Source organism: Anas platyrhynchos, chromosome 29 (assembly GCF_047663525.1).
Source record: "Anas platyrhynchos isolate ZD024472 breed Pekin duck chromosome 29, IASCAAS_PekinDuck_T2T, whole genome shotgun sequence".
In the NCBI taxonomy this organism is placed as follows: domain Eukaryota; kingdom Metazoa; phylum Chordata; class Aves; order Anseriformes; family Anatidae; genus Anas; species Anas platyrhynchos.
The window spans coordinates 3134488-3156784 of NC_092615.1; the positions used below are offsets into that span (position 1 = coordinate 3134488).

At 51.5% G+C, this 22297-nt stretch overlaps 2 protein-coding genes across 2 annotated transcripts; one reads left to right on the plus strand and one right to left on the minus strand.

Moving 5' to 3' along the window:
- The first annotated feature begins 1354 nt into the window (after nucleotides 1-1354).
- On the plus strand, nucleotides 1355-6363 carry UBXN6 (UBX domain protein 6). The gene is made up of 11 exons (XM_027472260.3): nucleotides 1355-1524; nucleotides 1684-1838; nucleotides 2534-2595; nucleotides 2706-2837; nucleotides 3098-3195; nucleotides 3627-3702; nucleotides 3780-3864; nucleotides 4088-4307; nucleotides 4419-4549; nucleotides 5120-5265; nucleotides 5759-6363. The coding sequence occupies exons 1-11, from the start codon at nucleotides 1442-1444 to the stop codon at nucleotides 5885-5887; spliced, it is 1317 nt and encodes a 438-aa protein (XP_027328061.2). The 5' UTR covers nucleotides 1355-1441; the 3' UTR covers nucleotides 5888-6363.
- Nucleotides 6364-6851: 488 nt separating this feature from the next.
- On the minus strand, nucleotides 6852-21760 carry CHAF1A (chromatin assembly factor 1 subunit A). Its single transcript, XM_027472242.3, has 15 exons — nucleotides 21590-21760; nucleotides 21206-21256; nucleotides 20216-21027; nucleotides 18023-18079; nucleotides 15681-15922; nucleotides 15026-15086; nucleotides 14394-14462; nucleotides 13785-14008; nucleotides 13070-13238; nucleotides 12793-12873; nucleotides 12616-12705; nucleotides 12162-12423; nucleotides 11081-11568; nucleotides 8686-8779; nucleotides 6852-7346 (listed from the first exon to the last, which is right to left on the minus strand). The coding sequence occupies exons 1-15, from the start codon at nucleotides 21594-21596 to the stop codon at nucleotides 7249-7251; spliced, it is 2805 nt and encodes a 934-aa protein (XP_027328043.3). The 5' UTR covers nucleotides 21597-21760; the 3' UTR covers nucleotides 6852-7248.
- Nucleotides 21761-22297: the final 537 nt, after the last annotated feature.

A 22297-nucleotide genomic window follows, 5' to 3' on the forward strand; every position in this document is an offset into this window, starting at 1 on the left:
ATGGCACCGCTGCGGCCCAGCTCCGTGTGGGAATAACCTCGTGGAGCCGGCCCCCGGCCTCCTGTCTGCGCTGTTCTCACACAATTTTCAGCCCTTTGCCTGGTTTTGAACTGATTTTAGGGGTTTTCACTGAAAAAAAAGTGTCTCCTAGTCCTTTAATGCAGGTGTCAGGGGAGGATGGAGCTGTGGGGTTGTGCTGGGTGCCCCCGGACGCTCGGCCCAGCATGAGGCCTGCCGAGCTCCTGCTGGAGGCACAGGGCCACACCTAAAGTTTTATTATAAAATATATATATTTTAAAATTCCTTTATTTTATTCATTTTTGTCTCAAGATTCACGTCTGGCAGCAGGACGGAGGCAGCGGCGGCGCGAGGCCTCCCTCAGCACAAGCCGCCGGCTGGAGGCAGGGAGCTGCATGTGGAGAAAAACCAAATTTTGTATTATTTAACCAAACTTGGTTTTATTTAACCAAACTTTGTTTTATTTATGAAGATATTATTATATTATTTACCCACATCTGGCCCCCTGGGATCGCCCAGCTGACAGGGGCACCCTGCCGCTGCACGCCCGCCTGCTCCGGGGAATTATGGCTGCGGTTTTAGGAAGGGGTTGGGGGTTTTAGGATGGATTTGGAGATTTTTTATTTATTTTTTTTTTTCTTTAGGACTTTTTTGGTGCAGGAAGTTGGGATGGGATTGGAGGTTTTGGGGGAGGTTGGGGCTTTTAGGACGGGCTAAGGGGCTTTGGGGAGGCTTTGGGGTTTTTCGGATGGGTTTGGATTTTTTTTTGTGCGATTGGGGGTTTTCACAGAATCACAGAATTTCTAGGTTGGTTTGGCGTTTTAGGGCAGGTTTGGATGTTTTGGGGGGGTTAAGTCGAGTTGTTTTTTTTTAAGGGGGGGATTGGAGGTTTTAGGACGAGTTTGGTTTTTTTTGGAAGGGTTGGAGGTGTCAGGAAGGGGTTGGAGTTTTTTTGGAGAGGGTTTGGGGGTTTTAGGATGGGTTCGGGGTTTTTTTTGGGGGGGAGTTGGGGGTTTTAGGACAGGATTTTTTTGGGGGGGGAGACTGGGGGGTTTTAGGATGGGTTTGGGGTTTTTTTCGGGGGGGAGTTGGGGTTTTGAGGAGGGGTCTGGGGCCTTTAGGACAGATTTGGAGTTTTTTGGGGGGGTTAGGATGGATTTGGAGGCTTTTTTGGGGGAGGCTTTGGGATTTGGGAGCTGCTTTGTGGGGCTGGGCCGCGGGGGAGGGGGGACACCGGGACCTCCACGGGGGGGGGAGGGGGCGGCTCTTGGAGGACCGCGCGCGCCAACCATAGAGATGGCGGGCTAGAGCGGCGGGCTAGAGCGGCGACTCCGCCGCTTCCGGCGGAAGCGAGCAGAGCGGGGCGGAAGCGGGCGGGTGAGGCGGCCGGTAGGCTCCCGGCCCGCCGCCGGGGCCCGGCGCCATGCGGAAATTCTTCCAGGAGATCAAAGCCGACCTCAAGTTCAAGAGCGCGGGGCCGGGCCAGAAGCTGTCGGAACCGTCCCGGTAACTGGGCGCGGGGGCTGCGGGGACCGGGCCGGTACCGGGAGGGTGGGGGGGGGGGGGTGAGGTGAGGCCGGGCCGGTACCGGGCACGGAGGGGGGGGGTGAACGGGGGAGGGGGGGGTCCCGGAGCTGCCCCTCAGCGGCCCCGGTCCCCCCGCAGCGCCCCCAAGGAGAAGCCGAAGGCGGAGGCGGCGCCGAGGCCCCGGCAGGGCCCCACGGACGAGGCGCAGATGGCGGCGGCGGCGGCGCTGGCCCGCATGGAGCTGAAGGGCAAGGCCAAGCCGCCCTCATCGCAGGACGCCATCAGGAACCAGGGTAGGGGGGCGCCGGGCTCGGGGAGGATCGGGAGGGTCCACGGGGGTGGTGGTGGAGGGAGGGGAGCGTCGGTGCTACCGGGACAGGCTCGGGGAGCTGGGGTGTGGGGAACAGGAGGCTGAGCGGTGACCTGATCGGTGTGTGTAAAGGTGTCAGGGTGAGGGCAGGACGGTGCTGGGCTCTTCTCGGTGGGGACAGGACAAGGGGCAGTGGCCACCAAATGGAGCCCAGGCAGTTCCGCACCAACACGCCAAAGAACTTCTTCCCGGGGAGGGTGCCGGAGCGCTGGGACAGGCTGCCCAGGGAGGCTGGGGGGGCTCCTTCTCTGCAGATATTCAAGGCCCGTCTGGACGCCTCCCTGGGCAGCCTGCTCTGGGGAACTGCTTTGGCAGGGGGGTTGGACCCGGGGAGCTCTGAGCACCCTGCCAGCCCCTGCAGCTCTGTGAGCTGAGCTCAGCCTCTCCTGGTCTGGAGAGGGGTCCCCAGGCAGGCAGGGTTAGCTGGGCAGTGCTGCTGGGGCTGATGACAAACCTCTCAGAAATGGGGTCACACACGGGTGTGCATTCCTGGGCCAGGAGCACAGCACCCACAGGAGCGTCAGCATCCCTGGGGCAAAGCTGCGGAGCACAGAGCTCGCTGCTGAACCACTCGGGGTCTGTGCCCCTGCCCCTGTAACCAGGATTTGTCTCTCCTAGTGAGAAAGGAGCTCATGGCTGAGGCAGCTGCGAGTGAGAAAGGAATCTCCACTGACAAAGAGGTAGGAGGTGGGCTGCTGCTCCCAAACTGCATCAGATTGGGAGCGCTGATGTGCTGAAACAAATAACAAAGCCTCCTTCCTCCCTTCAGATATGGTTTGGTCTCTTTCAGGACCCAGCATTCCCTGACACCGAAGCGGCAGCCAGACCCTCGGTTTCAGGGGTCTATTTCACCTGTCCCTTGACGGGCGCGGTTGTAAGGAGAGACCAGAAAGAGAAGCACCTGCGGGAAGCCATCCAGCTGGTGAGCACCACTGCACGCCTCTCCCTCCTTCCCCTTTAAACCCATCCTGTGGCATGGATCTCCCCGAGCAGCGCAGCAGTGACCTCGAACCCTCTGCCTTGTAAAGCTCCACCCTGTGCTGCCTCCCAGGAGGGCAGCTCCCTTCAGGCGTTGACTTAAAATGCTCCTCGTGCCTTTAATTTGCTGCAAATGCTGAGGCAAGGAGCTGTGAGCCACGCACGTCAGCTCCCCTGTGACCAGCTTCTCTCCTTGTCCCGCAGTATTCTTCCACCGACCCCGTGGCCGCCTCCATCCTGGAGATTCACACCTTCAACAAGGACCGGGAGAAAGTCCGTGTGGGCGTGGAGACCGTGGCCAAGTGAGTAGGGGGTGGGCGCAGACTGCTCGTCCCCCCGGCAAGGAAATGCAGAGTCTGAAGGAAACCAAACCCAAAGCCCTGACACGTCTGAGCCAGGGGGTGCTGGCAGGTGACAGGAGGTCAGCTGCTGAGCTGGTCCCAGTGGCTGCAGTGGTTCAGGAGGTTTGGGAGCTGCTGGCTGAGATCAGCCGTCCCCATCTGCTGCCTGGCTGGGGCACAAAACGCATTGTTTTACTTTCTTCCACTTCATTTCAGTTTCCTTCATCATTTTCTTTCTTCATTTTCACTTTCTTTCATCTTCTTACTTTCTTTCAGCTCAGATCTGTGAGGAAACACGCTGAGCTGTCTCCTTCAATGTGACCTTTGCTCCTTGGGGCAGCACATCCTGAAGTGCCTGCTTTGATCTGTGAATTCCGTTCCTCTTTCCGCAGGTACCTGGACAACATCTACCTCCACCCAGAGGAGGAGAAGTACCGGAAAATCAAACTGCAGAACAAAGTGTTCCAGGTGAGACCACGGCTCCTGCAGCTGCCCTGCCGAGGATTTTGGAGCAGAGCGCATTTAAACCTTCCCTTTTCTTCCAGGAAAGGATAAACTGCCTGGAAGGGGCACACAACTTTTTCCAGGCTGTTGGGTTTGAGACGAGAACGCTGCCTGTTCCGGGACAAGGCAAGCCATTTACGTGTGTTACGCTGGGGTGAGCAGTTTGGGCTGTCCCACTGCTCAGGGGCAGCCAGCTTGGGCTGCTCCAAGAGCTCCACGCTCCAAGGCGGTCACATTGACAGCCCCTCACCCTGCCTTCTCCCTGACAAGTCAAAACTGTGTTTTCTGGAGATCCTTCCATGCTTCAAGTGAAGGCCGGGACATTCAAGCCCTGTGCTTTGGGTTGCAGAGGCCACAGAGGAGTACTACGTGCTGAAGGAAGAGATGCTGACCCGGTTGGAAGACCTCAAGGACTACAAAGAGCAACTTCTGAGCTCGGAGCCGGTGCGGCCACAGCTGGATCGCCAGCTCTGCGTCTTTAAACCCTCGCCTGAGGCTGCTCGCTTTGAGCTGCCGGATGATTTCTTCAACCTCACTGCAGAGGAGATAAAGCGCGAGCAGCGGCTCCGGTGAGTAGGCAGGAGGGGAGGACCCCGCTACCCAGGGGGTGTGCGGTGCCAGCTAACGGCCTCACACCCCTCCTTCGGGCTGAAAACCACTTTGTGTCTAAATATCTAAAGGACAGAGGCGGTGGAGAAGGCTGCGATGCTGAGGACACGAGCCATGCGAGAGAAAGAAGAGCAAAGGGAAATGCGGAAGTACAACTACACCCTGCTGCGGGTCAGGTTTCCTGACGGATACATCCTGCAAGGTAAAGGGCTTCTTGCCCTTTCTCTCCTAGCCCAAGAGCTTCAATAACCAGCGACGGAATAAAGCAGCAGGAGCGGGGTGGGGTAACACTTCTGTAATGACTCTTCCCAGCTCTGAGCCCTCCGCCTGCCCGGGGCTGGCACCGCAAGGCAGGGCTGACAGAGGGAGGGATCTGGAGGTATTGTTAATTAAATGAGCTCTGCCCGGGCCGCTGCTAGCAAGCTGGACTTCTTAGATCAGTTTGTTAGAGGAGCCAGCATGGGGCTGCCTGTGCTGTGTCAGGCTCTACAACAGCATAAATCCTCTTCACCTTTTGTAACAGAACTCCAGAAATAATTTCAGGCTTGGCTGCTTCTTTGTTACAGCCTGGCAGGGGTTTGCAGCAATGGAAGTAACATTTTTCTTTGGGAATTCTACTTTTATACTTCAGTTAAATCAGGCTGGTTTTATGCCACTGAGGCAGTTCATGGAGTTAGCAGTACCAGAGCCCTGTGAAACCTCCCACAAAAGGCTCCATTTGGTAAATGCCAGGGCCTCTTTCAGGATCTCACACCTCATTTTCTCATGGCAGGGACTTTTTATGCAAGAGAACCCGTATCTGTGCTCTACAGCTTTGTGAGAGAAGCCCTCAGAGATGACTGGCTGCCCTTTGAGCTCCTGGGACCTGGAGGTCTCAAAGTGACTGACGAGAACTTGGCCTTCAATGAGTGTGGGCTGGTGAGTAAGAGCCAGCACCTTGCACGGGGGCCTTCACGGGACAACAGAACCCCAGAACCCACGTTGTCAGGGTCAGCTCTTGCTCATAATTTAGGATTTGTCTTACGCTTTCAGGACAGTCATGCCCTGGCCCTTTCTTTCTAAGCTCTAGCAAGTCATTGCATCAAGGCTTCTGGCTCAAGGCGCAGGTGCTGATGGGGAAGGAATTTTAGGGACCAAACTCTTTGTAGGAAGTGCAGGCTGCAGTAATTGCTAGCAGTTAGACCAGAAGCATCAACTGCCAGCCAGGACAGCACAAATTATGAGCCAAGCACAGCTCTAGCATAAAGCTTCCACCAGCGGTGTCCCCTGGGGAGCTTCCTGCCCATCCCCACTCCTCCTTTTTGGTTGAAGTGCTCTCACTAAGTTTTTTTCCAGCTCTGAACATGCACAGCATGGTAGGAGGAGGTTAAAGTGTGGCACTAGCTCAGTAACGCTCTCGTCTCTGTTCCAGGTGCCCTCGGCCCTCCTGACCCTGGTGTGGGACACAGCAGTCATGTCGGACATCCAGGCATCAGGCCAGGAGCAGCCAGCGAGCCCCCTGAAGCCAGAACTTCTCTCTAGGGTCCAGACACTGTCTTGAAATAAAGGGGAATGGATGCAGTGACAGTGGCTTCAGCCTGTTCCCTTCTGTTCCCATACAGACTGGTGGAGCTTCCAGCTGTGCGACCTCCGAACTGGCTGGGGTTTAGCTCTGCAGAGTGGGAGGCTAGAGATTGCGCCAGTTTACCCAACCTTGCAGTCACCTTCCCAGCTCAGTAACCAAACACTAAGGCAGTCGTGCCCAGTAAAACACTTCCAGGACTGCTCTCGGTGGCTTTAGAGACCAAATTCCAGCCGTGACTGCTCAAGGTGGTTCCCAGATGAAGCACCACTTCCCTCCCTTGGTGGAGGGAGCAGGGGTGGATACGAGGCTGGATCCCAACTGAGCGAGCCTGGCGCTGGGCCTGGGCTTAGGCTTCAGCTTTTCCTTTTGCTTCTGTGTGCACTGTAACTCCTATTGGAGAGAGTATATTTAGATAAAGTTGTTTAGCCTAATTAAATGGAATATTTAAAGACTCCGCTTGGTTTAAAGTTCTTTGAACCGTGCTGCTCTCACACATTTGCCTTTCAGAGGTGATCACCACGTGCTGTGCTGTGGCATCACACCTCTCCCTCACCTTCTTGCTTTGGGGCACCTGCAGCCAGAACAAGGGGCAGCCTGGGAGCATAAACATCAGGAGCTCTTTATGCTGCTATTTAGGGAACTCATTCACAACCCTTACAAGAAATTAAAAACAACACAGGAACGTTGTTACATTCATTAGCAAGTCTGCTGCTAGTTCATTCCTTTATGCTTAAATTTTAAGTTCTTCTGTGGGGTAGAAACCAGCTTTTATATACACATACAACTTGTGATGGGTACAGGAGAGCAGTAAGCTGGCAGCAAGCCTGGTATCACATGCCAGGTTGTCACAAAACAGGAGAAGCAGCTCGCAGGTTCTTTCTTTTCCAAAGGTAAAGCCTGCTGCTGTTCCCTGGAGCAAGTAAGACCACAAACAGGATAATAGAGAGAGCATAAATTCAAATATAATTGTACATCATTTATACCCACGGGCATGCTATACAACATTATGAACAGAGAAATTCCCCAGAGGCATCACAATAAGCTTAGTTTAAAACCCCCTCCACTAGTTTTCGAGATAACTTAGATACCTTCCATTACAAAGAAGTATCAAAATTTCAATAATGCTTTATTAAGGACAGATTAATATGCAATATTTTTAAGCTAAAAACTAGAGCTAAAAATTTAAGCTTCCATCTGGTCTGAAGCAGAACAAAGTGCTGTCTTCTCTTTACAAGAAATATGGAATACTTTCAAGTATCTTGGTCGAAGATACACAAGGTTTAAAATTTCCTAAGTAATTCTACATACATACAGAGAAGTTAGTAGGCATTTAAGTCTCAAACTGTATTAGGTGGGCTGACCGTGCTGGCGTCCTGAGGAGGGGCAGCTGTGCCACTGGATGCTGAAGCTGTTTCAGTAACTGCCAACGTAGAACCTGCAAAGTAGAAAAAGTTTTGGTTTTTAGACAAAATCCTCATTAAACCAGCAGAATTTGACTACCGCCATGCATACACGCTTGCAGTTTCGGCGCTGGGTGACACCAGTGCAGAATAAGATTACTTGGATCCTAAAAAAGATCTTTTAGTGCTTTAGAACCAGGCAGAGCTGCTACCGACCAGCACCAGAGCCCTCAGAACAAGAAGCTGCCAGTCTGCAGGGAGGCTTTCACCCCACTGCAGTCATGGAATAAGCAAAAGCAGCTTAAGATTAAAGGAGAAGCTTCTGGCCAAACAGCTGCATTGTCTGTGAGGGAAGGGAGAGGACGGATCCAACACCAGCTCAGACAGAAAGGAGACCCAAGGTGCGTCTAGAATGGGTCAAACACTCGAGAATTTAATACTCTGGGAATATGCACAGGTCCTTATCTATCAATTAGAGGAGCTGCCCAACAAAATCCCAGCACTTTCCTTAATTCAGGTTGTGCGAGTAGCACTGTGAACGAGCTATTGTGGAGCTGTAAGAAGGAGCTCGGAGGTTTTAAAAGTGATTTAGAGGAGCTGCATGTGGTTTGTGTTAAGCCATTGATCTGTATGATCAAGTACACATATCTAAAGCCTCGCTGAGATGAAAGGAGCCGCTCCATTTCCTCATCCCACTGTTTCTGAATCCGTAGCCTGAAAGGACACACTATAGCAGGAGAGCTTTTGAAAACCCTTTTCCAAGAGATAACTGGGACACAAATATAAACAACTGCTTAGGTTCTACCACAAAGCTGCACAGTGGTAATCAGAGCGCTCATGTGTCAAACATCTGAGAGCTTGGTTATTAGCCGATGTTATTTCCTTCAGAACAGACACTTCAGCATGCACTTAAGACTTCAAGAAGGCAGCAAAGCTACACTCCAAACCTTGTCAGTCCTGGAAGAGCGCTGAACTGAGCGTGCAAGCCCCAGAGACCAGCCCTTCTCAGCAGCAGCTACCAATATTAAGTGGATCTGCTTATACCGACCCCAACGTTCACTTTTCCTATCAGAAACAAACAGCAACACTGGCAGGCGATGGCTATTCACGAGCACTTTGCTTAGTCGTTTGGAGGGAGAAAGGAAAAAGGGCAAGAGCAGATTAGAGAAAAGCACGAAAATCAAAGAAGCATCTAGAATAAATCACAAAAAGGACAAAAATATCCTGAATAAAACATCTATAGGGAAGAGCACAAAGCTTGCTGAAACTGTAGCAGCAAACCCGCACCAGGTTTAGCTGCGGATCCTGCTCCACTGTGCTCTCCCTTCTGGGAGTGATCGCCTGCCAAGAGACTGCTGTCAATGATTTTCCCACCTTTGCCTGGCTGTACATCCACGATTATGCAGTCGTCGTCATCCTCATCTTCCTCAGTGTCCGCCTGAAATCCATCCATGTCCATAGCTTCAGCCTAGAAGAAAAAAAATAAAGGTATCAGGGGTGTGACAGTGACCCAACAGCGCCAGCACGAGATCCAGCACAGTCAGCGCCGAGTCGGGCTGCAGCGGTCACTCCTCATGGCCAGCTGAGCAGGCAGGCGTCACTGTAAGGAACAAAAAAAGAGTAAGAAAAGCAACCCCTGGCTTCAGCACATTGTCCTGTGGTAAAGGGTAAATGGCACATAGAGCAGGGAGCACACCAAGCTTTTGCTCTGAGATGTTCCCCTGTTACACCGAGCAGCCCACGCATCTGAAAGCCAGTTCAAACCTCAATTAAAACTCCAACTCCCAACTCCATTCTGTTTTGTCCTTTTCTTTTTTTTTCTCCCCCCTTCTCCTGATTTCTTTTGATGCTTTTTTGCTTCTGGAGATGGAAAGGGACTTCTGCCTGTCAAATGTAAGCTCGTTCTCTCCCGACTTTTCATCTTGGACAGCCAGCTTCTATTCGGGGGGGGATGACAGTTCTTCCCTGGGTGACCCCATCTTGGGAGCAGCACAAACCACTCATTTTGAATCAGAAAGAAAAAAAAAAAAAAAGAATGCAAGGAGAAACACAAACTGAAGTTGCCCAGCATTGAACAGCTTTTTTTTTCCTCCCCTTTTTTCTCCTTTAATTGGAACCATGGAATGGAAGTCTGAGATAGACTTTGGTCCCTATCCACACAATTTTATAGAATCTCAGAATGGTCTGGGTTAGAAGGGACCTTATTAGGAGGGACCTTAAAATTTCTGGTCTGGAATTAGATGGGCTTTAAGTTTACAGCTGTCCCTGAAGTCACACTTCTCAGATTCAGCATTCCCCTCCTACACACGTGTAGGTATTGCCCACTTGAACGAGCTTTTCTTTCTCTGCAGCTTATGTAAGAGCACCTTCACTTACAAAAGCCCTGGAGTGAGTTTCACAGCAGAGTTCTGGGTGCCACGGATGAGAACAATTGGCAGGTCGAGGCTGTCAGGTTCCCCAGTTTCTCCACCAGGCAGAACAGGAGCTCAGCACCTGCACTGATTTAGGCACAGGGCACGAGAGGCTTCCAGGAGCCTGCCACCTTTTTTCTGAGCTGCACCACACCTCACGAGGGCAACTGAGGTGCTTCCGAGAGCTTTGAAGAATTCAGGCCAACGGTGCAACTCCACTAAAAACCTTTGTTTCGCTATTTCTGCTCAATTTGTTATGAGCAGAATCTCCAGTGAGTGCCAAGCAGATTTTTTTTTTTTTTTTTTAAATCTCTGCCTTTATTTAGTGCATATGAAAAAACCCAAGCAGATGGAGTTCGGGGGCTGAACAGTTTCTCGCAAATCTCTGATCCCTATCAATGCTTGTCCTTGACTGCAGAGCTTCTTCAGTAGAAGAGCCAAAGAAATTAAGAATAAAGTGGGAAAGAAAAGCATGCAAAGCCTCGTGTGAGGCTTTTCTCACCCCTGTCCACAGGGATTATGAATAAATCCACTGAAGAGTGCAAACCAGTCCTGCCTGGAGGTTTGGAGGCTACCAGTTGCTAATACCAGGCTTCAGGATCTAAAGCCTCAGTCTTAAGAGCATGACAGAGAATCACACAGCTAAAGCAGTGATCACACACTTCTCAATCAATCTTTTGGATAATTAAGCTCTTAATGCTGTGTGTTCACCTCTGCTTTTCAGGGCAACCGCAGCAGGAAGGGCAAAACAAAGCTCAGAGCTGGAAGAGCAACGGCTCCAAATCCATCTCATTTGGTTCCTGTGATTTATTTCATGTTTTTTTTTTTTTAATCCAGCTCTTGAAATCCAGCTTTATGCATGATGAGACTCCACAGACTGTCCGGGGTTGAGCTGCAGCACCTAGGAACCACGTTTCAGCGGTACACACGCAACCGATGCAAGTCAGCAGCCCCGGCTGCACATCTGGCAGCCAAACACACACAAAAACCTGCACACAAATTGCAGCCAGCTGTAAAAGCACGGCCGAGCAGACGCTCCAACTATTCACGGCTTGGAAGCAATCGCTGCCAAACAGCAGAAAGTAGAACAGCAGGAGAGCAATGTTCCAAACGGAACAGGCCAAGCTACAGGGCAAGAAAAAAAAAGCCACCTCTTTAGAGGTGCCCAATTCCACTCTTCCCCCACAAATTGGGTCTTTCTGCCTGAAGCTTGGTTTCTAGGGCTCAATATTTTGATTCTGATGGCAGCTCTAGGCCAAGCTAGGTGGCACGCCAGAACGCTCACCTACTGAGGATGCACAGCCACGTTCCCACTGATTTTTTTTTTGTCAGGGAAGGGTGTTGCCAAAGCAGCTCACCTGTTCAGCACCCCGGGGCCTTTTCATGAATTTCGTGATGCACATGCTTCCAGTGGACTTCCTCTTCACGGGCACAGGCGGGGTCTGCAGGAGCGCCGTGCCCGGCGTGCTGCCACTTTCCTCCCTCCCCGAAGCAGGGACTTGGGTGACGTAGTTCCACTGGCAAGGGACGGGGAGGTGCTCCTGAGCAAAACTCTTCAGCACCTCCGAGTGGACGTACCAGCACATCCTGTACTCGGGTCTCTTCTCGTACACAGAGTTCTCAGAAATGATTCTCTTTAGCCTGGCTTTGGAGGGGACACCGCTGTCCTCCCCCACGGGGGTCTGTGGCCGGGACGCGTGGGGGCTCACGGGGCTGGTGTCACCGCCGTCGGCCGCTGCGGTCACGTCGCTGAACAGTCCTTGGCGGCAGCACTCCTGGAACTCCTGGATGATCACTTTGCTCCCGTTCACGTTCCCGTGGAGCAATGGCAGCAGCTGGCCGAGGACTGCAAGGAAAAGGTTGCACAAAGGTTGTGGGGAAGACTCAAAGGACAAAAAATAAAGCAGGCTGACAAAACCTATCCGTGAACACACAGGGAAGACAAATAGGTTGAGATTTCAGATATGGGATTGTAACAGAAGCTGAACCTGATACAGACAAGTCAACCTCAACAACAGCGACACAAAAGTCACAAGTCCCAACCCCTCTTCCAGCCTTTTCATAAATTATTTGCATCCTCACATTAACTACACACAGGACTGGAAGGTGTCTCACGAACCAAATCCTCTCTCCCTGAAGAATCCACAGGTAAGCGGGCTCAAGCACTTCCAGTAAGTGATCCTAAATGCAAGCCTACCAAAGCTTTGTTGGCTTTGTTTGCTTGATTATCTGAAGGAAGAGGTTTTGGAGGAGTGACTAAGGCCCTGTGGGGTGCCATGACAGAAAACTCATTTTCAAGAGATCTCACAGAGCTTGCTTCAATTTCAAACATGTCACAAGCAGGTCACCCTGACACTGTCACTTGAAACAGAAATCCATCATCTCTAAAGCAGAGCACAGCAGCACATAAATGCAATTACTTAGCCCTTTATGTCTTACTTTGTTGATCTTTCGCTCTTTTTTTGCTACATTTTTGTATCTGCTGGTCTTCCTCTGCGACGGGTAAATCCAGGATACACGCCGTGAACTGCTGGAGAACCTTCAGGTCTGCATTTGTGCTGCTGTCGTTCTCTGCGCTTTCCCAGACGCAGCCAATTTTCACAGGCTGTAGAACATGAAACCTCTTCCCCTTGGCCATCAGCTCATCCCACTCCTTTGCTTTCAGCTTTTGACGGACCTTCTGATTCTCTGGATCACACTCCTAAAGCCACAGGTGAGAAAGAACGTGATACAACGACCCCAGAAAGAAAAAAAAAAGGTTCTTTAAAACCCAGTATTTGTGGTGTGCTCCCCAAGTTACACAAGTCTGCTCGTGCAGACCAGAGGTGAGTTACGTCCCTGCCTACACGTCAATATTTAATGTGTTTTGCACAGTGACAACCAGCTCACTTACTTCTGTCACTCCTTCATCTTCAGATAGGTACCCATGGGGTACAAAAAAGCCATCGTCATCATCTTCATCCTCTCCCTCCTCTTCATCATCCTAAAAATAAACTTTGCTTTTTAGAAGCCACACTGACAAGTGCAGTCGTTCCCCAAAAGTTCTTTTTCCATCACACAGAAACCTTACCCCTTCGCTATGGGAAAGGCTTTCTCCAGGTTCCTCCTCTTCCCACTCTTCATCGCTATCTACTTCGTAGTCCAGTAGTTTCTGGAATAAAACCCACCAAAATGCCACTTCTGTCAGTCTGAGAGTACGATGCGAGAAGCTCCAAAACTCAATAGCAAGAGGGAACACACAAGTGGATCAGAAATCCCAGACAAAAGGTGGACTTGAACACCAGATATTCACTTCAAGAGCATAAAGGAAGAAAAGAACCTGACCATGCTGCCTGTAAGATACTCACGCAGTCCTTTGACCAAGGATTCCTGGGACGGATCATAGTGGTTCTCTTGTTCCAAGTGCCCCAGTACGCAGGACGGTGATTCTCACAGAACTGCAGAAGTTTCATTCTACCAAACTTCCCCCTTTCGGGAACAGCATCTGTTTTGCAGTTAGCCACTACCACCACGTCGCTGTTAAAGCAAAAGACCAGCTTCAGTACTTACAGAATGCCCCTCAAGTAAACGCTTTAAGAAAAGAAAATGCTCCCTGCTGCTCGAGGAAATAGCTTTTAGAAAGTTTCAGCTCAGCCAGGACCCCAACCCAGGGCCTGAGCTCATCAGAACAGGCACTCACAGCTGGCTTGCAAGAACAGGAGTTCCAGACAAGCTCCATCCCTCCTTAACCACAACACTATGTGCAAGAGCAGCTCTGCCTTGGCTCTCTGTTTGCTTTTTAAGACTATGCAAGTATTAAAAGTATCCACCACTAAGGCAAGTAGTGTCCAGTGACAAAACAGAGATGCCTGAAATATGAGATTTCCTGTAAATAATGATTATAGAAGCATTATATAGAACGAAGGAAATCTCCATTAGAACACGCTCTGCCCAGGAAAATAAATCTCAGACAAAACAAGTGTCAGGAGAAAAACTGCATCTCTAATATCGGTATAAAACTACTTTGAAAGCAATCTCCCGTTCATGACATAAAAGCGAAGAAAAGCCCCAAGCCAGACTAACCTGTTTACTATGTCAGTACTGTTATTGACAAAAGTAGGTCCAGTTTTACGAGGTTTGCGACACTTCAGGTCTCTCAAGAAAGAGCCTTCGCTATTCTGTGCGCGCAGGAGCTGATCCAGCTGTTCTAAGAGGTCTGAATCGAGGGCAATACGACAGAGGGGAGCTAAGACCATGTTCTCCTTAATTTCGAACGGAGCAAACTTTCCACAAGAGCCAGCAAGAATCTGAAAGAGTAAGTGGGGATTGTTAGGGTCTGAACACCTGAGAAGCTGTAGTACCAACAGATAAAACATTCACGAGTCTAGAATACCAGTTTACTGATGTTTGACTGAGAACTTAAGCCCTTCCAACAGACTCCAACAAATCTTCTCAAGTAAATTTAGGTCTTCACAGCCAACGCAGCAGAAGAGAAATTTGAGATTTTTACTAAAGCAACAACAAAATTCTCTTGCCGTCTCTGCTCTGGTCACAGACCTTTTTTAAACCCTTGGTGTTTTTGAAATTAGGAAGCAAGAACTACTAATGCTTTGTCCACCAAAGAAGGTCCAAGAGGACCTGAGGGAAACCAGTGTATGTGTAAGATGACCAACAAAAATACAAATACCTCACCTTTGGGGCTTGCGGAGTCTTTGGTTTCTGGAAGAATCTTGTGATTTCTGCTTTCTGTGCATTAATACGCTGAAGTCAAAACAAAAATACAAACTATGAGCAAAGGTAGGACACGGCCTTATCATTTAAAGCGAGCCCAAGCATGACCCAGTGTCAAACCTAATGAGGTATAAAACAAAGTTCAGTTATTTACCAGCTCCCGTAACTCAATAAAAAAGTAATCGCTCTCTGTAACACACCTACACAGATTCCAGTGCCATTACTAAGACAAGGGGTGGAGTTCACTTACAGGCACGGGAAAAACAAAAGCAAAAACAAAACAAAAAAAACAGATGTGGGAAGAACTGAACAGATAAACCAGGTACACCACCACCTACAAACAAAACAGGCAAGAAACCTGCACGATGCAAGTGGTGGAGCAGCACCACCAGGTCCAAACGGACACGCTCATTCCCAAGCAGCAGGCCTGAGTGAGGGGCACCAACGCAGGGTTTGCTGCTTGGAGAACTTCTGAGAGAGCAGAGCAGTAACTGTGGAAGTCATTGTGAGCAGCCCAGCAGGGCTCAGCAGGATGCCAGGCAGCCCATTAACAGCATTTCACCATAACAGAGGAGCTGAGAGAAAGCCTTTACCTTTTCTTCTTCTTTTAACCGTTTCTCCTCTTCTTTCTTTCTCTTCTCTTCAAGTTTTGCCCTTAAATATAAAATTCATTTCAACTGTCACAAACCACAAAGCATTTATTTGCACTGAGGCAGAGGTGAGAAGCCCTATACCTTGACCACATCACATCAAACAAGACGATAATCTGTTAATTCAGCCAAGAGCCACACTTGGTTAAATGCACAAGACTCTTCATTCATTTTCGAGCAAACATTGACCTGTTTTAGCCACAGAGTAGCTAGGCTGCTTCAAACCTTCCTCAATAGCAAGAGGAGGCATTTATTTACTATTTTATGGAGTTACAAGCGACTTCCTCAACAGACAGCCCACCAGCGCCAGCAAAAGGCAGCCAGGAGCAAGCCTGGTTGGGAAGGGAAAACTCAGTGGAGCGTGACAGCTCTTTTCAGCCATTTCAGATCAGACGCCCAGGTCAGGCTGCAAGCAAAAAGCAGCGCAGCAGAGCTGAGCCTACATTCTGGCACGGTCTTTCATGGCTTAAAATATATTCTGTGACAAAGGGGCCTTGCTGTTTGATCAGTACAGCCCCTGGAAGTGAAGGTGTGCACGCAGAGGTGCTCACATGGTTAGACATTACTCCCCACGGCCTGGAGAAGCCACGCCACTTACTCTAAAGCTTCCTGCCTCTCCTTGCGTTTCTCTTCCTTCACCCTCAACTTCTCAGCTTTCTCCTTTTCCTCTTTTTCTTTCTTTTCTCTCCTTTCTTTCTCTTTCAACTCTTTCTCTTCCTCTTTTTTCTTCTTTGCCTCTTCCTTGGCTCGCTCTTTCGCAGCTTTTGCCTCTTCCTTCAGCCTTCCCTTTTCCTCCCTTTCCGCTTGTAGCTTCTGCAGCTTGTCGGCACGCTCCTGGTCCTAGTGCAGAAAGAAGCCATTAAGCAGGTGCTTTTCATGCACAGGAGCTGCTGGCAGACAAACGTGAGTAAAAATAAGGATGCAATTTTCTCAGCTGAGATGCTACAGCGGATTCCTGCCCCCAGTGCTTGACCTGCAACAGTTTCGAGCTCGTCTAGGCCGTGTTATTAACCACAGCTACCTGCTGCTGCAGCTAGCTCAGCCCTCTGCTTCTGATCTCCTACTCTCTCTGAAAGCATTAACTTCTTCGCCTAAGAACAGACATTCTCGCTTTCTAAGCATCAAAGGACGCTTTGTACTCGCTCCGTACTTGAGTCATCTTCATTATCAATGTATTATTGGGGAAAGTTGCACGGGAGAGAATTTTTATTACTCTAAAAAAATGTAGCAGGTTGTTTCCAAAAAGCATTTTGGAAATAAGCACCTCGTGAGCTAAGCTGTCGTGCTCTTCCACCTGCGTGTGCCTGCCATCATATACATTCAGAGCAAATTTATAAATGTAAGGAGTGAATTTTATCTGATCGTGTTATCTGCCCACAAGGATTTTCTGACTGCTTTTCATGACCTCAGGCAGTAAAGCAAGTCTCCAAACACTGGACTGTGCAGCTGCTTTATTAGGCTTGAAACTAACCCAAAAAAGCCACTCGTGGCAGGTTGTTTCTGCTAAGCGGGCAGCGTGAGGGGCTCGGAGCTTTTTTAAGGGGTGCTGTGGGAACACCAGGGGAAGATTACACAGAAGTTTCCAGGCACAGCACTGCAGCCCCTCGTTATGGGTCTATCCAACATAGAAATGAGAACGTGGCACGCTTACTAAAAATGACAAAACGGAGAAAAATAGCTTCCCTCTACTGCAGGCCTTGGTAAATTCCACCAGGAAACCAGGATGTGGCTGTGCTCAGACACAGGAGTGTCCTTATGGTGGATTTCTCTTTTCTTTTTGTTTATTTCACATCTCAGCTTTCTTGGCAGCACCAGGAGGACTGAAGGCATCACAATGTGCCGCTGACACAACGTTGGCAGTTATTTGTGCAAAGCGTCCTTGTCAGAACTGAGTCATGGCAGCCAGTGAGAATGCACCAGGTAGCTGTGGGAAGAGCTAACAGCAGGGCTGGCAGCTCGGGTTGCTTCCCAGCACAATAAAGCCTCCATCCTCAACGCTCTCACACGCTATTTATATAAATACACGTTACATAAATAGAGGAAGAACGCTGCAGATTGGAGCTCTATATGGGGCAGGGGGAAAAGCAAGCATCCTAGCACTCTCAGCCACTTAGAACTCACAGAAAATAAAAATAAAAAAAATGCAACAGACCAACTTTATAAACCACTTCCTAAGAAACATCAGAGCAAGCCAGGAGCCCAGGCCTTGCTGGCTGCAGGGAAAACAACAGGCAGCTTCTCAGCCTGCAGAGCCCACTCACACAGAGCTGCCTGCTCGAGAGCTCCGCGTGCTGCAGCAGCTTCCTTTAGATTCAGCCGTTCACGACTGAAAGAGGAATGGACAGCAGGATGATTACAGCACCTTGGCTTTATGGATCAGGGTTTTCTGCCTAGCAAACCCGGGCTGCAGCTTCAGTGCTTCTTCCAGCAGCGACACCCAGCAGTTTCCTCAGCAGCCCTAAGCGCAGCAGCCCGCTCGCCTCACTTCTTAACGAGGAGCAGGAACGGTTTTGTGGCTCAGAGGCAGAGGGGTGAGGATGGCGAGGCAGGAACCAGCCCTAACCCGAGGCTCCTGAGGGTCTCACCTGTGCCCGTGCACCTCGCGGGCTGCACCTACTCTCTCTGGAAGGGTTTGTTAAAAAAACATCTCAAAAAGCATTTTGACAAGCAGGCAGCAACATTTCCAGCTCCTTAATATCTTCCTGAAGTGGCCAGGAATGCAGTGCAGGCCACCCACACGTCGTTATGTATGCATTAAGGGGCTGTGGAACACGCTGAGCACTTTAACTGCATGCATTAAGCTTCCTCCATATTCATCAGTCAGGAAAGGAGGAAAAAGAGAGGTTTTAAGTGGCCCGAAATGAAACGCAAAGGGCTTTGCTTACTATTCAACGCAAAAGCACAGCAGGTTAGTTTGCTATGTCAGTGAAAAGGCCTTACTCTTTGCAATCTCAGCTTCTCCTTCTCTGCAGAGCTTTTGGGGAATTTCTGAGGTACCTGAAAACACAAAATGCAAGTTTTAGAGATTCACGTCACTCCCTCCACGACACTAGAACTCCTAAAAAGACCAGCAAGCTTCACCTGAACGATGCTACCCTTATTCCTTCCGATCAGTATATTCAGCACCATCAGAACCCCTTCAGTCCAGGGGATCAGAACACAGCTCAGGCATCAAATCTCACCAATTTCCATTTCGGCCTGAACACATCTAAGTGTTTCAGTTTCCATTCAGTCCTCGTGTTACCGAGTTTTGCATAGACAAACCCCTCTGGTTTCTCAGCCCTGAAGCATCTCCCTCGCAGTGTGACACCACGTGCACGAAAACAAACAGAGGCTGCAGCTGCTACAAAGCACGGGAGCGTGACAGGGAGCATAACATTTAATTATAGCACAGTAAATAAAGTCAATTCCTTTCACTCCAACTTTCTTTTTTCTCCTTGATCCTACCACTTACACTTGCCAGGATATTTAGCCAGGATTTCCTGAATACGAGGACTTTTCATGTTTAATCTCCTCCTAATCATAGCCCCCTGACTCCTCCACTAGTATCAGCGCATCCTGAAGTTCCCCCTGGGTCACACTTGTCATTTCTCCTCCAGCCATTATTTACAGGGGGAAAAAAATAAAGAAAGAAAAGGCTGAAAGGTGCTTGGTGTCTGAAGAGCAAACGGTGCTGCTCACTGACACGTTAGGTCTTGGGCCAGTCTGTTTCAGCAGATTCTGGCTTGGTTTCTCACACCCACCCCTTCCTTTCCTCCTGCCATTCTCAGCAGAAGGTAAAATGTTTATCCCTGGGGTTAAGAAACCAAAGCAGACCAAAAGTTTTGTTTTCTATACTCGGACGTCGAGGTTTACACGGTGCAGAGCTGTATCAGGAGATCCTGTACTTATCTGGCGGAAGTAAGAGTGCTTTTAACTAGGAGCTCTCAGTTACCAAAAGCTGTTTCCACCTTGAAAAACAACCAGACGAGGACAGACAACTACAGATCGATGCGCACACTTCCCATTTTGGCAAGCAGACCGTGAGCCACCTCAGGTTGTGCTTCACACCACGAGAAACCAGGAACTCGGCTGCACTGCCAGGCTACTTACACCTGGAATCAAGTACTTTTTTTGGGGGTTCTGCTGTACTGGAAACATTCCACGTCTGCTTGAGTTTGTGTGTGCACTTTCAAGAAGTCAGACTGCAAGTTTTAGCAGCCCCCAAAACAAATAATGCTTCTTGAGAAAATCAGCACAACAGAAGGAAGACCGAGCCCGTTGAGAGCTCCAAGTCCCAGCTAACTCCTTGGTACCTCCTCCAGGCCGTTGAGGTTTTCCCTCGGGTCTGGTCCAGTCTCTCCTCAAATCCCCGTGGGCTAGCTGATGAAAATCTTTCTTAAAGGGCTTCAGGCAGCAGAAGGCAGTTCTCAGGGGATGGCAGAAGCAGCAAAGCAACCTGCCACCCGCCCCATGCCACTGGCCGCCCTGCACCACATCTTAAATCCCCAGCTCAGAATCCCTGCCTTGGTTTTCCTCTAATTATATGGTTGAGAAAACCAAACAGGACTGCCAGCCACCCCCGGCCTAACTTCAGGTGAGCTTCGGCTGCTCTGGGAACGCTCCATTCCCCAGTTTGAGCACTGGGCCCCCACCAGAGCAATCCCCACTTCGCATCCTCACTGAGCTGCATCCTCACCGAAACAAAACCCGCTCACAGACCGGTGCTGAAGTCTGCCTGGGGTGAGCGTTCTCACAGTAATTACAGCAGCTCAGGGAGGACAGGCTGGAGGCTGGAGGCCATCACCTGTTGGACAAAACCCTTTGAACACTGCTCCCGTCCCATTTACCAAATCATTCGGGAAGCATTCATGGCCACTTTATAAAAATGACCCTGTCATGGAGCTTCAAGTTGCCTTCCTGCTGTGCAAGCATAGCAGCTCTGAGCCAAGCAAGATCTAAAATCTGAGAGCTACCCAATTTAAAGCAGTCAAAATGGCAGCGACTCAGTTATATCATTAATTACAGACACCACCTGCCACACGCTGCTCACAAGCTTTGTATCTTGGCCATCCCTCTCAGGGCAATCGCAGGAAGCCATCCAACCTAGCTGCAGGGTAACCATATTTAAAGAGCCCGAGAAAAGAGACCAACCTTCCTAAGGGGCGTGGAGAAAGCTAAAGGACTGGTATTTCTCTTGGGTTCTGCAGCAGGCTGTGCCTCGGGGGAGCTCACAGAGGGAGAGCTTAGCGAGGAATTAGTAAGTACAGAGTCTCCTTCATGGGACGATTCCGCAGTCTCGTTCTCTGAGGTGACACTTCCGTCCAGAGAAGTGACCTGGGGGGATCTGGCGGTCATAATATCCTCCAGCAGCACCACGGGCATCTTCCCCTCAAATATGATATCCTTCAGTTTGCCCTGATTAACCTTGGCGTTTTCCAAGTCGTTGCACTTCGTTAACCCAGAGCACGACTGGAGGTCAGCTACCAACTCTTCCTCTTGGCTCACCGCAGCCTCACGCTGCGCACCAGTCCCCACCGAGTCGTCCGTGGGGCTACTCTGGGTGGAATTTGGGCAACTCAGTTCGCTCGTTCCTTTTCCTAGCGTGCCGTTAGTTCTAGCTACGGATGACGACGCTTCGGAATCAGAGCCGAGGCCGTCGCTCAGTCTATGGCTAGAGTCACTTGCAGGGTCAGTAGCGACTACAGTCTGGTCTGTGCTATCCTTTGTGTTCTTCTGGATAAAGTGATCTAACGGACCCTTTCCGTTAACGAGCTGGGGACCGAAATTCCCATCCTCGTTCAGCTGGCAGTCGTTCTCCACGTTGTCCACGGAGGCGCGCGACGTGTCTGCAGCGGGATCCGTGCTCGGGGCGAAACCTTGCGAGCTCTTCACCTTCTTGACCTCGTGCTCCGCGTCGTACTTCTCCTTCGGCACGGGGTTGAGGCGTTTGAACGGCAGGCGGGCTGAAACAAAGAGCGTGCGCCTCTTTAACCACGGCGGACGAGTTACGGGGAAGGGGAAAGGGGGGTGAGAAAAGGGAAGGAAGACCCCAGCCGCACACCGGGGCGCTGTGGGATGGCCCCCGGGGGGGGGTACCGGGCCGGGCCGCCCGCCTCGTGGCTGCGCTTCCCGGAGCCTCACCTTGCACCAGCTTCCGCGGGGGGCCGCCGGCTTTGTCTCGGCACTCCATGGCTGCGGGGGGAGAAAAGCACAGCGCGGTCAGGGGCTGCGGGCACCCCCTCCCCCACCCCCCCCCCGGTCACCACCACCACAACCGGGGCAGCGGCGACCCCGGGGCCCGGAGCCTCCCCAACCCCCCCCCCCCTCCCCTCCCCTCCCCTCACAACCCCCTGAGGCCTTCAGGCACCGGCGCTCCCCAGTGAGGGGGGAAACAGCGGCAGCGGCCGGGCCTCAGCCGAGGCCTCACCGGCGGGGCTGGGCCGGGCCCGAGCCCGCTCCCGGGGCCTCCTTTGTTACCTCACGGAGGCCTCGGGAAGGCCCCGGTGGCCCCGGGCCCGGCCCTACCTGCCATGGCGGGAGCAGCGCGGCCCTTCCCGGTGGTGGCGGCCGAGGCCGAGCGGCCCCGAGCGGCCCCGAGCGGCCCCGGCCCGTCCGGTCCCGCCCCGGCGGCTCCCGCTCGTATTTGGCGGGAGCCGGGGCGACCCCGCGCCTGGGCGCGCTGATAGGCGGAGCGCGCCCACGTGACCCGCCCTTCCGCCCGCTCCGCCCCGCCGCCAGCTTTCCGCCTCATTGGGCCGCGCCAGCGGCGCCGCTGATTGGTCCCTCGGAGTGTCGCTCCAAGGGTTTGGAGGCGGTGATTGGTCAGAGAGGCGGGGGGAGGGGGCGGGAGGGGAGGCCGCAGCACGCGTTCCGCCGTGGGGCCGGGGCCAATGCGCGAAATGGCGGCGCTGCCGCGGGGGCTGCTGGGAGTTGTAGTCCCGGAGGCCTCGCGAAGGCCTCACGCCCGCGGCGTCGCCCCTCCGGCCTCTCACCGGGCTGCCCGCGGCCCCGAGCCCCCCCCCCGGCCCCGTCCGTGAGGCTGCGGCTGGGGCCGGGCCAGGCCTGGCCGCCCCCGGGCCCCACGGGCTGGCGGCGGCTCCCCGGTGCCACAGCGCTGCTGCGATAGGGCCCGTCCCCGTTTAGCTTTTTATTAAATTTGTGGTATTTTTATCCATTTTTATCTCTTTTTATCCATTTTTATCCCCGAGGCCGTTTCCTCGCTTCGCGTCGCAC

What these genes read in the sequence shown, in the direction of transcription:
- CHAF1A (XM_027472242.3), bottom strand. An exon ending in GAGAGGCAGGAAGCTTTAGA is followed by an intron (nt 15,087 to 15,680) that starts GTAAGTGGCGTG and finishes TTTATATTTAAG; the next exon opens with GGCAAAACTTGAAGAGAAGA. An exon ending in AAGAGCGAAAGATCAACAAA is followed by an intron (nt 11,569 to 12,161) that starts GTAAGACATAAA and finishes TTTTCCTTGCAG; the next exon opens with TCCTCGGCCAGCTGCTGCCA.
- UBXN6 (XM_027472260.3), top strand. Translation starts at nt 1,442, where the DNA reads ATGCGGAAATTCTTCCAGGAGATCAAAGCCGACCTCAAGTTCAAGAGC. An exon ending in TGCAGAACAAAGTGTTCCAG is followed by an intron (nt 3,703 to 3,779) that starts GTGAGACCACGG and finishes CTTTTCTTCCAG; the next exon opens with GAAAGGATAAACTGCCTGGA. An exon ending in TGACGGATACATCCTGCAAG is followed by an intron (nt 4,550 to 5,119) that starts GTAAAGGGCTTC and finishes TTCTCATGGCAG; the next exon opens with GGACTTTTTATGCAAGAGAA.